This window comes from Cricetulus griseus, chromosome 2 (genome assembly GCF_003668045.3).
Source record: "Cricetulus griseus strain 17A/GY chromosome 2, alternate assembly CriGri-PICRH-1.0, whole genome shotgun sequence".
Classification (NCBI taxonomy): Eukaryota; Metazoa; Chordata; class Mammalia; order Rodentia; family Cricetidae; genus Cricetulus; species Cricetulus griseus.
This window is the reverse complement of record NC_048595.1, coordinates 179741055-179758851: the sequence shown is the minus strand read 5'-3', so window position 1 is coordinate 179758851 and position 17797 is coordinate 179741055. Positions and strand designations below refer to the sequence as shown.

Genomic DNA, 17797 nt, shown 5'->3' with positions numbered 1-17797 from the left:
TTTTAAGTGGATTATTTGGTGGTTTGATGTCTAGTTTCTTGAGTTCTTTTTATATTTTGGAAATCAGCCCTCTGTCAGATGTGGGGTTGGTGAATACCTTTTCCCATTCTGTAGAGAGCTGTTTTATCTTGTTGACCATGTTCTTTGCTTTACAGAAGTTTCTCAGTTTCAGGAAGTCCCATTTATTAATTGTTGCTCTCAGTGTCTGTGCTACTGGTGTTTTATTTAGGAAGTGGTCTCTGCTTTCCATTATTCTTATAATGACCTTGTGTCTATTTAAATACCCAACTCCTTCCTGTATATCTAAAAGATTTTAAAGTTTTCTTTTGCTTTTCTATGATCTTTCCATAAATTATGCATACTGTGTTTCCATTACTAATAAATGTAAAGGCAGAGGGAACTTAATGTAGTAAAGTGTAATAACAATTCATATTAAACCATCTCTGGACATTTGTTTTCTTTTCTGATGTTTCATGATAGTTTTTTTCATAACTTCCCAGACACTGAGGTTGTGGCTGCCTGAAGCCACTGGTACCATTACAGCTATGATGTTGTTATTCTTACATGGTGCTACCACAAAGTCAACCAGTAAATTCTTTAAAGAACAAAAAGCAAATTCAAGTACAAGTTACAAATCACTCCAAGCAAACTCCTATAATTTCCAAATGTAAACTTTACATTCTTTTCTCAAGTTTTGTTGTACTCCATATGTAATATGATGTGTACCATTTAGTTTTAACTCTATTCTCAATCTCAATAGAGTCTTAATTAATCAGCTTAATCCCCATAAACCTTAATTTGGTGACATATTCACAATGTTGTCTTTTTGTAATTTAATATGCCAATAGTACATTAAGTACCCTGAAGCACTGACTATACTATATGTAGCCAAATTTCAAATTGTGTCTTGATAAGCATGAGATTAAAGGCATGTATTAATTGAAGGTGCAGTCCTTATTGTCTAAAGAGTCCAAATGAAAAAGCTCTATTTTAACATAAAGTAAAGTTACCAATCCTGGAATAGTTATTTCCATGTCATTATTGTTTACTGAGTACTGTCTACTAGATAGACTGCAATGCTAACAATGTCATTCATGCATTTATCTTATTTAGTGCAATTTCAATAAGCATTGAAGTAGTTGGCATTTTCCTATTGTATAGAGGCAACAAAGGATTAAACAGACTAACTATGAAATTCCCAAGACAGAGCCCAGTGTCCAACAACCTATGTATACTTAATCCCACCTGGTTCCAAAGTGTGACTCTTAGATTAACTTTCCATCCTTTATAGATTAATCCTCTCTAAATATGAAAGTAAGAAAATTGAAAAACAAGCTATATGCTTCTTATTAAAAATATATTGAAGATGCTATCATAGTTATTACATTACCTGAAGTATGTATAAATGAGCTACTTTTGAGAATTTTCTCTATCCCCAACTAGACACAAAATAAAACCCCCAGTACAGGAATGTATTGCCTCTTTTTGAATCATTGTCTAACTGGGACCTATAGAATCCCCAAATACTGCAGTTACCCTCCATATCTTGAAAACATCATGCACTTTGAGTACAGAAGATGCAGAAATCTGGTGTGTACTCAACAGGAAGCTTACCCCCTATTTGCTGGCATTCATAGTGCTAGAAGGTACTATACATGTTACCAAAAGAGAAAGGTAATAATCAACCTCACAAAGCTATGAATCCTATGAGATATAAATGACCTGTCTTCAAGATATACATACTGGTACAATAATGGAACAAATGTTAGGGGAGTGGCAACTATTTCTCAATTAGATTTACGGCCACCTCTATGAGATGGAAAACATACGTGATATTGTTAAGGTCAAGAATCTGAGACTAGATAGGTTATATGCCCAGGGTAAAACCTACCAGTATTTTTCAGTCAAATGAACATAGCTATAACAAGACTATCAATGGCATATTACTATACTCATAGATCAGTGTCTTGTTCAACCCTCATTAGAGAAGCTACTTCTTTCAGGAGTTCATACCCTGATGGATATAGTAGTGAAGAGTCCAGAAACTTGCCCAGAGCTCTACTATGACAGGCAGCAGAAAAGACACAGCAGAATATAGGCCCCTGACTCAACAGGATGTGGTAGGATGTGCTGTGCCCCTGATGTTTTCCAGTGTCCCTGTCCTTGCGCTCCATGCTAAAAAGAAACTGAGTGATATTCCCCATATAGTCAGGAACCAATTAGGAGCCAAACTAACAGGCTCTGAGCAAGTTTCCCTTATAAAGATGGAATGTAGTAACCATAGCAACTGTAAAAGTGATAGCAACCTCCCGGCAGCTGCAACTAACCAATTAACTAAAGACAGGTGCCTCCAGTTCAGAGGTTCAACAATCATGAGTCTGTTCCTATGGAGTTTACAGCCCCTAGATCCTCTTCTGCTTTACCCCTAATATATACCCAACCCCACTGCTACTATGGGTCTCTCTCGCTCTTCTCCACCACTTTGCTGGATAGAAGAGAGACATGAGTTTGAAGTCTGTATCATTAATGGACCCTTTGCTTTTGCATGGGATCTGGTCTCTTGGTGGTCTTCCGGGGTGCTCTGGGTATAAGAGTAGAGTACTTTTGATTCCTGTCAAAGAAGTGTGAGCTGCAAGTTTGAATGCTGATTTAAAAAATGTGTGTTTTCACTTAAGTTTCTGGGTTAGTAAATTTGTTATAGATGAGCTGAAAGCTTTTCTGGTTCAGAGGGTGTCAAGAATGTCTAACTGGACACACCTGACACGAGTGGTGTACCTCAGCTTCCTACTAAGAGCTTCCTCAGTGAAACTGGTACACTAGGACACTAACCAACATCCAAGAAGAGCCTATTACTGCCATGCCAAGCAATACGCTTTTGTTTTACTCTTCAATGAGCATCCTCTTAGAGCTATCTCTGGTATGTCCACTGAGCCTCTTTCCTTTTAAAGGGTCTACTAGGAGATTATGGAAATATTTGCGTGATTTGAGGCTGGATTCTGGAGAAATAGAGCTACAAATACTTGAAAATATATAAAACATTGCTTTACAGTATTCCCCCTATATTCTTTGCTTTTGTTATCTGAGTCCAAGTGGAAGTTAAAAAAAAAATAGTGATCTACTTGGAAGCAGAAAGTAAAGTGGTCGTTACCACAAGGGTTGAGATAAAAGTTTCACTGACACACTTTGGTCTAGAGCTCTGCTATACAAAATGGAGGATGAGGTCAATAATAATTCAGTGTGTGCCTGAAGGATGGATTTCCTAAAATGATACCTATGACATAGAAAATATGCTAATTAGTTAGATTTAGTCACTCCACTGATTTCACAGATTTTAAAAACTCATAATATACATTAAAAATACAACTTTATCTTCTGGTTATAGGAATAAAACTTGTAATTTTGTATAAGTATAAATTTATGAATCAAATTAACCACAAAGTACATGTTGGTAAATATTTATTAAATATTTTCGTTTAAGTGTTTAATTTTCATGCTCCCTTTCCTTTCCAACTTACATTCTGGTTGCCTTTACTTTTCAGATGCAACAGCTGTTCCATGAAAATTATGAACACAATCGTAAGGGTTACATCCAAGACCTTCACAACAGCAAAATTCACGCAGCCATCACACTTCATCCAAACAAAAGGCCCGCATATCAGTACAGACTACATAATTACATGCTCAGCCGCAAGATATCTGAACTCCGCTACCGCACCATCCAGCTCCACAGGGAAAGTGCGCTCATGAGCAAGCTCAGCAACAGTGAGGTGAGCAAAGAGGACCAGCAGCTGGGAGTGATGCCTTCTTTCAACCACTTCCAGCCACGGGAGAGAAATGACGTCATTGAGTGGGAGTTCCTGACTGGGAAGTTGCTTTACTCAGCTGCAGAGAACCAGCCTCCTCGACAGAGCATCAACAGTATCCTAAGGACAGCCCTGGATGACACGGTCTTGCAGGTGATGGAGATGATCAACGAGAATGCCAAGAGTAGGGGCCGGCTCATTGACTTCAAGGAAATTCAGTATGGCTACCGCAGGGTTGATCCCATGCATGGGGTGGAGTACATTTTGGATCTGCTCCTCCTATACAAAAGGCACAAAGGAAGGAAACTGACTGTGCCTGTGAGGCGCCATGCCTATCTTCAGCAGTTGTTTAGCAAACCTTTCTTCAGAGAAATGGAAGAGCTCGATGTGAACAGCCTGGTGGAGAGTATTAACAGTGGCACCCAGTCGTTCTCCTTCATATCTAATTCTCTAAAAATACTCTCATCTCTTCAAGAAGCCAAAGAAATAGGATGGCACAAAGAAAAGAAAGTCCACATTCTTGTTCCCCTCACTGGAAGGTATGACATTTTCTTAAGATTCATGGAAAATTTTGAAAGTACGTGTCTTATCCCAAAGCAAAATGTGAAGCTGGTCATCATCCTTTTCAGTGGGGATTCTGGCCAAGAGTCCAACAAACACATCGAGCTGATACATGAATATCAGAACAGGTACCCTAATGCAGAAATGATGCTGATTCCCATGAAGGGGGAGTTTTCCAGAGGTCTTGGTCTTGAAATGGCTGCTTCTCAGTTTGACAATGACACGTTGCTGCTATTTTGTGATGTTGACTTGATCTTTAGAGGAGACTTTCTCCAAAGATGTAGAGACAATACAATTCAGGGACAACAGGTATACTTCCCCATCATCTTTAGCCAGTATGACCCAAAGGTGACCCACATGGGAAATCCACCCCCAGAGGATGACTTTGTATTCTCAAAGGAAACTGGATTTTGGAGAGACTATGGCTATGGAATCACCTGTATTTACAAAAGCGATCTACTGGGTGCAGGTGGATTTGATACCTCAATACAAGGCTGGGGACTGGAAGATGTAGATCTCTACAACAAAGTTATCCTAGCTGGCTTACAACCCTTCAGAAGTCAAGAAGTAGGAGTGGTGCATATTTTCCATCCAGTTCATTGTGATCCTAACTTGGACCCTAAGCAGTATAAGATGTGCTTAGGATCCAAAGCAAGTACTTTTGCCTCAACCATGCAACTTGCTGAACTCTGGTTAGAAAAACATTTGGGTATCAGGGACAATCGAACTCTCTCCTGACAGTCCAGGCAGCACACATTGCCTTTTGAAAGGGGAGTTTACCTCAGTGTTGGCTGTTGTTATTTTTATTTTATTTTTATTTTATTGTTATTATTATTATTGTTGTTGTTATAATTTTATTTTGTTGTCCTGGTCTTAAAGTCCTCTTGGTTGTCTTCCAAAGGGTGTTTGTTGACCTCAAGCAAGAAGAGTCTGAAGTTCACTGATAATTCAGTCAGCGTTCTACTGAAGTCAATACATGTATTACTTTTATATAACTTTATTTGAGATTGAGTTAAATCATGGCAATCAAATGACTTTGGAAGCTCATTCATCACAAGAGACAGCTTAGAAGAATGTTCTCTTAGGGCTTAAAGATGCAATATTGACTTTTCTTTTGTTTGTCAACTTCAATGTGATACAACTATTTACTGGTGAAAGGTACCACAAAAGTGCTTTATGCTTCCTATGGGGAAGGGACTCTGTGACATACACTTGAGTTTTGTAATTTATACAAGGACTTAAATATATAGACAATAATTTTCTTCATCGTTAGAATTTTTAAAGTAAATGAACACCTATGATTGTATGTTTATTTTTTAAGAAAAAGTTTTAAAAATAGAGGAGTACTGTTCCACGAGCAACCGGTACTGGCTACCCTGGTCTTACAATTACAAACTCCTCACAACTGTCTGCTATAAATGCGAAGGAACTTTATTTTCTCAAGGAAATATGATTTAATGAAATATTCATGTACATTTTAGAAGCTTTATGAAACAATGTCCTTCATTTGCTGGCAAGAAGATAAAACATGACAGAACCTGTTTATTTATAATAAAACACAGGTATAACCGTATTCTTTTTCAAAAACATTGACAAAGTTCTGTTGTTTCCTTTCTGTCTTATTTGATGTAATTTTTAGGGTGGTGTTCACCAAAATGTGCTGGCTTCACAAGATGAGATCATGGGAAATGCATTGTATTCTGCCTTACTTGAAACCTTTGTAAGTGATTCACAAGAATAAATCCTTGGGCTGGAGAGATGGCTCAGCGGTTAAGAGCATTGAATGCTCATCCAGAGAACCCTGGTTAAATTCCCAGCATCCACATGATGGTTTACAACTGTCTATAATCCAGTTCCAGGGGACCTGACACCCGTACACAGGAAAAAAAATGACATTGTAAAGGACAAATGTTTTAGTATGTTGCTTATTAAAAAAATTCTTAATTCAGTAATCCACCATCTGAAAGGAGAGTCACTTCTAAGTTTCTGAAGACTGACATTTGTCAACCACAAAATAATCATTCAAAAATCTGCCTTAGAAAGCATATAAAAATATAACAATACTGGGGGAAATTATAAATAAGATTAATTTTATAATTATGAAAAAACATCTAGGGAAATATCTCAATTCTCATGATAGTTTTTCTTTTAACTGAATCTATGAGAGGTCATTTCTAGAAAAACACTGTCATATTCAAGGAATGTAAGAGAGACTGAATACCTACATACCTATGTAAGTAAGTCTCATGAAATGTATTTTTAAAAAATCATTCTGCAAATGGGTAACACATTTACACCAAATCAAACAAAACACTTAAATATCGGCAACTATCTGGATTTTCTGCATTCCACCCTGAACTTCCTAGTACTACACAGGCCATGGTTTTGGCTGACATATGTCTTCATGTCTGTCTTTAGTTTCCCATGAAGATAAAAAGATTTATCTCTTACATTTTACCCTTTATGAACCAAGTAAAGCAAATGACTTTGGTTTTTCACCAAAAAAGAAAACTATTTGCATCAAAGTCAATTTGAGAGTGAATCTCACAAATTGTTGCCACTATTTGGAACAGACTGCCACAAGGCCATGAAACAATGAAAAGTCCTAACCTGGTAACAACCTCTTTTACTGAAAATATTTCCAGAGCTTCAAAACAACATTACTTAATATTGAGAAAAACAGGATTGAAATTTCCCTCTCTAAACATATAATCTTAATAATTTTGAGTGCATCAGAAAGGAATTAATGATATTTTCATCTTTAAAATGTTCATCTTGACAAGGCCAGCAATTTAAATTGATCTCTGCTCTAACATTATCTTGGCCTTTGACAAATATTTATTTTAATAGCTTATTTTCTTACATTATATAACTTAGTTCTTTTGCACATTTTATTTTCTTAAAAAGGAAAAGTATTAACATTCAGCTGGTCATTTTGGATAATTATTTCCAAATGATCTTGATTAGTTAGTCTTTTGTTATCTGATCCTATTCTTTTCTTTAACATAAATGAGTGATACATGAGGGTTTTACTGAATAATAAACATAAATGTCGCATTTCAAACATGTTAAGTTGTAGAGTTAACCAAGGGATAAAGCAGTATTTTAATTTTATCATTTTGCTTCTTGTATGTTTAAGACTATAATGTAATTTTATCATTTCCTCTTCTCTTACTTCCCCCATAACTCTCTTTGCTCTCTTTCAAATCCCTGGCCCTTTTTTATTAATTGTTGTTACATTCATATGTCTTATATTCATATATTCTTAAACATGACCTGCTCAGTCTGTGTAACGTTACTTGAATGCATGTTTTCAGGGCAGAGCATTTGGTATTCGGAACCAATTGGTGTGCTCTTCCCTGAGGAAGACAATTTCGGCTGCCCTCAGCATTCTGAGGATGCACTTAGGTCTTTGTGGAGGGTGGAGGCTTTGTTAATTGATGGAGGAGATGAAGTACTGCAGAGAGCTCATCTAAACTTAACTGTAAACCAGCACACCATAGTGAGCAACTAGTGTAAGTGCATCCAAAATCTGCTATATAGTTAGACATGAGTTTCTGATGATTTCTTTTCAATCAATGCAATATTCCCTGACTGAAGATTTAAGGGTCAGGATGTGAGTAAGATTGGATTTTTTGGTCTACATGGTATCTGTCTTCTTGGTGCATTAAGGTTAAAGGAAAGTACAATGTGAATGTGGTCATAAGTAAAAGATATGTAGTCTCAATAATATAAACACGGCATTCTGTCATTTGGATGTCTGTGAATATTTTTTACCAACATCACCCTAAAGCGTTCCATTGCCCTTCAGCATCACGACATGCAATGCATTTTACTTGAACTTTCCTCTTAGGTACAACCCTCATAATAGCTCTCAAGATCATTCAGAATGCATTGTAAATTCAATTTATAATTAAAAAGTCTGTAGTTCTAGTGTAATTCCTAGCAATATAGTAAACAGAGATTAAATGCTAAGAAAAAAGCAAAAAGAGATTATTCAGAATAATTTATATATTTAACAGATGAAGAGGTGGAGGTATTCATCAATTACAGGACTCTATAGAATGCAGGTTTAAACTAAAGAATATCTGAACGGGAAGCATCTGCCTTGGGCCTCTGCCAAACATGGCTTCTCAGGTATTGGACAGGATATAGAAATCAATGGAGGGCAAAGGTCAGCTGTCACCATGGATGTATTTGATTAACACTTGAGAGCTAAGCTTGCTGTAACCTCCAACTTTTCTTTGTAATTCTCCCCCACTTTGTTGGATCTCTGCCAGGGAAGAAAATCTTTTTGCTTGTCTACCTGCACATATGTCACTGGACTTCAGCAAAGAAGAATCTCAAAATTCATGATGCCACTAGCTGTCCTTCTGTTTCATCTTGGCCAACCACTTGCAGAAGTGTTCCACACTGATGAAAGTCGGCATGTGATCACACAAACTTGAGACAAGCACACTGTCATTAACAAAATGTTCCTGGATCTACGAGTTGAGCTCATTATAAATAATTAGTAATTTGAGAGCTAAATACAGGAATGAAATATTCAAATGTGTGCTCATAATCCAAACAAGTAAATAAATGTTCACCGGAAACTTAAATAATAAAGTAATATTTTAGCCCCAGGCAGCAACACGATGGCTGGGGCAACTGATTAGTGACCAAGGCTAACCCCTAATACTTCCTTCATCTTAGAACATGACTCATTGTATGAAATTCCTTTCTATCAGCCTGATTGTTCAGAAGTTCATCCAGCTAGGGCTCATTACAGTGCCCTGGGGAGAATACTATAGGTAGGCCTTCTGGAGATTTTCTGCTTCTCTTCTCTCCTACCCAAGAGCAAATCTCTAGTAGCCCATGAAATATAGCTTCATATTGGCTTTGATGATATGATTTGAATGTGGAAACAAAGCTTTCTGAACATTCTGCTTATGTGGCCAAGCTACCAATGGCTTCCTGCTGTCTCTTGCTTTCTGACACTCACCTGTGGTACTGCACACTATAGAAAACTAATATGCTTTACTTTAGCAGTGTCTCTATTGCTAGCAGTCCTGAGACTTCTTCTCTTCCTTTCTAATTTATACTTAATTACTAAAGGCATATCATTTTCAGAAAGTATCCAGGGTTGAGGAATGGTACAGGATAAACTGACCAGATGACATTCTCAAGGACAATAAAGGGATGTTAAGCTGCTGCTGGCTTCCTACTTTCCACTGCCTCCTCCCTTTTAACATCTTAATCTCTTTTTAGCATTCAGTATTAGAGGATTGTGTCTGTGCAAACAGTCCCTGCATCTTTCAGAGATCAATAAGGGATGGAGTAGGCTCTTCAGCCAGTGTGGTCCAGCTTCTCCCAGCTGCACAGCCTCACTCAGATGCCAGCCATGCTGCCAAGTTCACCATGACAGATGGTGAGGATGATGTGAGATACCAGCAATGATTCATTTCCCCAGATGGCAACGGAGCCGCATCTGGATCAAGCCAGAAACCACCCTGCCTGCCAGGACATTTTAGTGTCAACTTCAATCTCACATCCAATTGTCAATTTCCCTCTTCTTTCCCAGTCTGCATAGCCACCAACATCTGAGCCAAGTGTGGGTTTCTATTCCATGCTAGGTTTTATATCATAAAACTCAATCAGTATTTTAATTCTACAGGTTGACAAAAACTGCTCATAGAGTTTGTTGATACATTACGTATATTTGCACAGTTTTGAAATTCTACCTTCACCATTTTAGAGAACTTGGTCCACATGAAATTGAACTGATAAAATGTTATATGAAGTGGTTCTGTTATGAAAAAAGACACTTCCAACATGAACACAAACACACAGCAGTACTAACAAAAATACAGACACTCATGCTACCCAACACATTAACCAATTAACAAATATTTATTGAGAAATTATTTGGTAAAAATATTCTAAAGTCAAAAGTCTAAAACTGTGAAGATATGCAACACTAAACACTGATTAAATAAACTGACTGCCAAAAGTTCATATAAAAATGAAAATAAATATCCCCAACCTTCATGTTTGTTCCTACGTCCAAGAACATTCCATACCTACTCTAGCAAACATTCCATCACCACAATCACCCTAAAATTTATCCCACTCCTCTAAATTGCTCCAACATCTTTTTCTTAAGCAAAGTCTAATAGAAGGAAAATAAAATGTTAGAGTGCTAATGAGATGTATTATTTTCATCATTTCCACTTCCCTTATATTTTCCATGGTTTTTAAACATGCTGGCAACTGCCTCTACCTTTCAGTATTTTACTTACATTTTTTGTCTTTCACACAAAGGAATGACATGATATAACCATTAAACAATTTAGACAACAAGTTTCTCATGCTGAGTCTGAGGAGATAGTATTATGGAACTCATGAGCTTCAATGACAATATTCATATAATATTTTCAAATTTTTGCATTACAATCCTAATCTGTTGAAAGCATGCAGGAATGTACTCCTTCCCTAACACAGTTGATTGGAATCTCAGGAACTTGTTTGTTTGTTTGTTTGTTTGTTTGTTTGTTTCGAGACAGGGTTTCTCTGTGGCTTTGGAGACTGTCCTGGAACTAGCTCTTGTAGACCACACTGGTCTCGAACTCACAGAGATCCGCCTGCCTCTGCCTCCCAAGTGCTGGGATTAAAGGCGTGAGCCACCACCGCCCAGCTCTCAGGAACTTTTATATACCCCACTAAGCATTTAGACTACAGACTGATGGCAGAGATGGCTACAATGCTTTGATCCCCCTCAAATGCTTATCATTCCTTAATAAATCTGTTCACTATAAAATCTTGAATTTAATGGAAAAAGCATGGCATCAAAATATTTGCCTAATTAATTTTTCATTAGGAATGAATTTCATGAATAAGTCTTAATGAGTATTTTAGAAGCTGTTTTGCTTTTGCAAAGTAATCATATATATTATATATGTATATACATAAAACATTTTTTCTGGTAAGGTATTGTGATATTGGGAATAAGAGGGTAAATTTGCTTTCTATATAGTTATCAGTTTTCTTGATATTAATATGCTTATATTGTCATATATGTACAAGACAATCAGGCTACTTTTAATAAGCTGGAAGCTTATTAAAAAGAATGACATTATTATTGTTCATAAAGTATTGATATTTTCCAGATCTAGTTCCCTATATAATATGGAGTTAATCTGACAAAGTTACATTGTCGCCAAACTTTTCTCCTCCTTATCATTTCATGAAAGGTTATTTTAATAAGCCAGAAAGGCAAAGAAATTTATGTTACTTAAAATTATGTAATAGTAACTAATGTTTAGTGTATTTTACTCCACATTTTTATCTATGAAACATTATCTCCCTTCAGCCTCATCATATATAAAATAGGCACCACTCGTCCCACCTTACAGATAAGCAAAATTAATCAAAAACATAAAATTTGTTGTGTTATCCAAAATATAAATGTCCAGGTTTGACTTGGGACCACAACTGTTCTAAATGAATTTCATTCACCTTCCCACAATATTCCCAAAGCACATGTTTCTTCAATTTAGAACAATTCAGGTGTTAGCAGTGTTTACCTGTAGAGACTCCAGCACTCCAAGCAGGATGAAAACACACTGATGCTGGTAACATGCCACCAGCAAATCTTCTTTTCCTCAATTCTTCCCTCCTTATTTCTTTCCGTGAGCATGCACTAAGATCTCACTTGGTACTGTGTGCTGGGATAGCATCTCATTTTGTTGAAACCACTTGTGTGGATAGTGGTTAGTATCAATCTTCAGTAGTGCTCTCTGAATTCTTTAGAATCTAGAGAAACTGAAGACATTAGAAAAGTTTTATGTTTTCCTGCTACATTTTTAAATTCTCCCCCAAGGCTATTTAATGTAGTCTGTAATTCATCAATTAATGATTAGTCAACACATAGAGCTAAACAGAGAAAGAGTGAATCAGGAAAAGAGACTCAGAGTCAAATGTCTGCAAGACTTCAAAGGAGAGAATGACCATCTTCTGCAATAAAATCGTATGTTCATGTGCTTCCAAGACTCAAAAACTGCAGTGTTTACTTATTTAATATAAATAACTTTATCTAAGATGGATGATTCATTGCTTCTAATCTCCTAAGCTCCTGGATATTTCTTAAATTTATTTCATTATTGTGTTTAATGAACTTTTATTTGACTGAGTCATGTGGGAAAATGTCAAATTGTTTTTGAAACAAATATTCTTAAACAATTTGCAACATCATGCTTTAAGTAGATGAAGCTCTTTTTTGAGGCAGTTTCTCTGAGCATTCTCCTCTCCAAAAAAAAAAAAAAAAAAAAAAAAAATGAGGTATTTTACCTTTAAATCCCTGCAGCTGCCAGATGTAATGATTGCCTAATTTGTTTCAGTATAATAAAACTCAAGAGACAGAAATTGAGATTAAAACCGGATAAATTCAAGGAAAGTGGAGCAATTGATTGACCGTCTCTTCATGTTTTTTCCTGAACCACCAGCCCTGGAAATTCCCCTGAGTTTTCCCCTTCTCCTCCTGTCTGATCTAGCCACTCTCCTCAGTCCTCCAAAAACTTTATGGCTAATCTTGGTCAGCTAATCACTGACTCCATCTTTTGATTCAAGGTTGCTTTATTGGCACAATAGATTGGTTGTACAGACAGTTCTCCTGCAACATTTCTCCTTTTTTTTGTCTAAACAAAAGGGAAAGATTTGTAAAATAATTTTCATTATAAACAATAAAAGAAAATTATGAGTTTTATAATGGAAAATAGGGAAAGATTTTAACTCTAACAATGCATAACTATATACAATAAGAACAATTATCAAGTAAAATGAATTCACAATATTCAGTCCATTAGTATTTGGAAAATTCAGAGAAATTACTCTATTGTCTATCTTACCTTGGTTAAGTCCAAAGGGTTTTTGTTTTTATTTTTATTTATTTTTTTGAGACAGGATTTCTCTGTATTGCTCTCGAGCCTGTTCTGAAACTCACTCTGTAGACCAGGCTGACCTTGAACTCACAGAGTTACACATGCCTCTGCCTCCCGAGTGCTGGGATTTAAGTCATGCACCAAAAATGCCCAGCGAGTCCAAAGTTTTGTACCTAATTTGCTTTCTGTCATAACTAAGGAAAACTGAAATATAACTATCTAATCTTCAACCCCATCAGAGAAGGATATGAGATATAATATAACCACAGTGAACAGGAAGTACAGATCAAGGAACTTCCAAAATTAAAATATGACAGAGATATCTGGCTGCTTGGACAGTCACCCCCAGGTTCCCCTGTAACATAGTGACTTCCATCTTCACCCTATGGGCTTAGAATAACTACAGAAACAGAGATTTTAAAGGACTGCCCTACCTTGTCTTGGCAAAGGTTGGCAGTCGCCTTTCCATGTGTTCTGCTTGTCCAATTTGGACAGCATACTGTCAACAGGTGAGGCAAGAGCAGTTTCTTTGCCTAGTAGCTAACTTTGCCCCAAATGAAAGCAAACTCTATATGGAGGTTCTTTTGATGTCCATCATCATCTTTTGAAGTAAATTGTTGCTGCTAGAAATAGACATGTCTCACTGTAAAAAAAAAAAAAAAACCTTATGTTATTAAAACAATAAAATCTCCGAAGTGATTGAAGATTATCTATTTAAAACATGTCTCTGATTGACCTTAAAGACATAGTTAACAAGACTATAGATTTGATTGTTATAGATGACTAACTACTAACCTGTATTTTTAATATCCTAAATAGCTTTCAAGGACTACAACTTTATATTTTAAATGAGCTGCATAAGAAATAGAAATACATAGTACAGTATAACAAAAATAACCTTAAATTTGTGTCAATATACAAAATTTCATACCAATATAAAATATTTGAGGCTAGTAGTTACTGTTTTACTTTGAAAATAGATTCAATAATCTACCTGCTTATTCTATCATTTCTATATTCCCCATTTTCTTTTCAGAACAAGATACCTGAATCTAATTTCCATTGCTTAGAATCCTCCCTGACCATTACCAATAACTGCTTTGTGACCAATGCTGCTAAATGATGACAAACATCTGTGGAGTAGTCAAAAACTTCCCACCATATCTCTGGGGAATGTGGAATCCTGTTCTTAAAGTTATTTTCTACTGTCTGGGAATGACAGCATCTTGAAGGGACCCTGAAAATTAAGATAAAGATCAAGTTAAGGGAGAGGTAGCTGTTGTCCAATCTCAGTGTGAAGGTAGGGTACAAGACTTATCTGAAATTCTGACTTCAATAGTGTATGTGGCTGGAACATCTTAGCTAGGTGCTTGGAAGTTGTCTTGAGCAGTTGGTAGTCCAAAGCTCATTTTTGGCTGGTATTTGTCATCTTATATTCATTACCACAAAAATCACATACAGGAAGCTAGATGAAGCCTATCTCTACAATCAGTTAGTACTGTGACCATTAATCATGATAGCATGATATACTAAATTTTGAGATAATACTTACACCTTAAGAAAAGTTTTAAAGACAAAAGATAGCCAAAACTACCCTGTACAATAAAGGAACTTCAGGAGACATCACCATCCCTGACTTCAAGCTCTACTATAGAGCTGTAGTAATGAAAACAGCTTGGTATTGGCACAAAAACAGACAGGTAGACCAACGGAATTGAATTAAAGACCCTGATATTAATCCACAAACCTATGAACACCAGACTTTGCCAAAGAAGGTTAAACTATACAATGGAAAAAAGAAAGCATCTTCAACAAATGGTGCTGGCATAACTGGATGTAGACATGTAGAAGGCTGCAGATAAATCCATATCTATCCCCATGCACAAAACTTAAGTCCAAATGGGTAACAGACCTCAACATAAATCCAGCCACACTTAACCTCTTAGAAGAGAAAGTGGGAGGTGCCCTTGAAGAATTGGCACAGGAGACCACTTCCTGAACATGATGTCAGTAGCACAGACACTAAGATTGACAATTAATAAATGGGACTTCCTGAAACTGCGAAGCTTCTGTAAGGCAAAAGACACAGGCAACAAGACAAAACAGTAGCCCACAGAATAGGAAAAGATATTCACCAACCCCACATCTGACACACAGCTGACTTCCAAAATATACAAAGAACTCAAGAAGCTAGTCACCAAAATACCAAATGATTCAATTAAAAAGTGGTACAGAAGTAAACAGAGAATTCTCAATAGAGGAATCTAAAATGGCTGAAAGACACTTAAGAAATTGCTCAACAGCCTTAGCCATCAGGGAAATGCAAATCAAAAACAACCCTGAGATGTCATCTTACACCTGTCAGAATGACTGAAATAAAAAATACCATTGACAGTTTATGCTGGAGAGGATGTGGAGAAAGGGAACACGTCTCCATTGCTGCTGGAAGTGCAAACTTGTACAGCCAATTTGGAGATCACTATGGTGGTTTCTCTGGAAAATTGGAACCAGTCTACCTCAAGATCCAGCAATTCCACTCTTGGGCATATACCCAAAAGATGGACATTCATACAACGAGGACATCTGCTCAACTATGTTCATAACAGCATTATTAGTAATAGCCAGAACCTGGAAGCAACCTAGATGCCCCTCAGCTGAAGCATGTATAAAGAAAATATGCTACATTTACACAATGGAGTACTACTCAGTGGAAAAAAAAACCAATGGAATCTTGAAATTTGCAGACAAATGGATGGAACTAGAAAAAACCATCCTAAGTGAGGTAGACCAGTCACAGAGAAGACAAACATGGCATGTACTCACTTATATATGGATATTAGATTTAGAGAAAAAGATTACCAGCCTACAATCTACACCTCCAGAGAAGCTAGGGAACAAGAAGATTGTAAGAGAGACATACAAGGTCCCTCAGTGAGCAGAAAGGGACAAGGGCCCCTGAACAAGTGGGGAGCATGGGGGAGGGCAAGTGAAGTAGGAGAAAGAGGACAGGGGAAGAGGAGGGGGGAGGGGAACATGAGGGGTCAGGAAGATTGAGTAAGGAGAGGAATGGAGCAGAGCAAGAAAAGAGACGCATCAATAGAGGGAGCCACTGTAGGTTTAAAGAGAAATCTGGCACTAGGAAATTGTACAGAGATCCACAAGGATGACCCCAAGTAGGAACCTAAGTAAGAGTGGAGAGGCTGCCTTAAATGCCCTTCCCCTAATAATGAGAATGATGACTACCTTAAATGTCATCTTAGATCCTTCATCCAGTAGCTGATGGAAACAGAAGCAGAGATCCATAGCCAAGCACTGAACCAAACTCCTGGATTCCAGTTTCAGATAGGGAGGAGTGATGAACAAAGGCGTCAAGACCAGGCTGTGAAAACCCACGGAAACAGCGGACCGATCAAGTGGAAACTAATGGACTCCAGTCTGACACATAGGGAACCAACATAGGCCCCAACCAGGCCTCTGGAACATGGGTTTCAGCTAGGATCACTGGGGCTTCTGGCGGTGGAACCAGGATGTACACCTAGTGCATGAACAGACTTCAGGGGCCCATTCCCCATGGAGGGATACTCTTTTAGCCTAGATATACAGGGGAGGGCCTAGACCCTGCCCCAAAAGACTTTACAGATTTTGATGATCCCTTATGGAAGGCCTCGCCCCTCCTTGGGTAGTAGATGAAGGATGAGATTGGGGGGGTTTGGTGGGGGCCTGGAAGGATGGGAGGGAGAGGGAACTGGGATTGATATGTAAAATAAGATTATTTCTAATTTAAATAAAATTTATTTTAAAAGTTTTAAAGAGTCAAAATAAAATCAAAGGATTATGAAATTGTAAAAATGTAGTCACTTTTCTTTGTTTGTTTGTTTGTTTTTCTGTTTCATTCCAGCTGTCTGAGGAGCTAATAATGTAAGAACAGCAGTGGAAGAAATCTGCATGGCTGGGATGCAGTGTGAGACAGTACTACTTGCCTCCTGCTAGAGGTGGTGGTGTGGCTGACCAGGAATGTACTCCCCTTGCTACCACTGTGCTGCAAGACTAGGCATGAGTGGGCCCCTCAGCCGCTTGAGACGTTGGCAGCAGTAAGAGCCTGAGCCCCAAGCAGGTCTCAAGGCAGCTGAGCTCGCCTGGGTTGGTAGTCTAGGGAAGAAGACTCATGTTGTGTGAAGTGAGAGCATAGGCAGACGGTTGGTAGCTAACCTCAGAGTTATTCATTACATATTCATTACACCCTGGCTTTAGGGCCAGGGTGGGGGTAGCAGGGAAAGACTACAACAGAAAAACCCCGGATGTGGAAAAACAAGTGCAGAGAGCCTGTGGGAAGGGAGACAAAGCAGGCCACTGCAGCAGCGGCTGTGGCAGTGTGGTGGGTTCACTGACTTGGCATGGTTTAGTGATGCAACACATTAGACGCCAGATGAGGCTGCCAGATGTAATGAATACCTAATTTGTTCCAGTATAATAAAAATCTTGGGAGTCAAAAATTGATATTAAGACTTGATAAAT

At 37.6% G+C, this 17797-nt stretch overlaps 1 protein-coding gene across 1 annotated transcript in view; it reads left to right on the top strand.

Moving 5' to 3' along the window:
- Chsy3 (chondroitin sulfate synthase 3) overlaps positions 1–5102 on the top strand; it is a 222202-nt gene extending 217100 nt beyond the window's left edge. The window contains exon 3 of the mRNA XM_027400946.2: positions 3540–5102. Coding sequence (XP_027256747.1) covers positions 3540–5102 — 1563 coding nt within the window. The remainder of the gene's footprint in view (positions 1–3539) is intronic.
- Positions 5103–17797: the final 12695 nt, after the last annotated feature.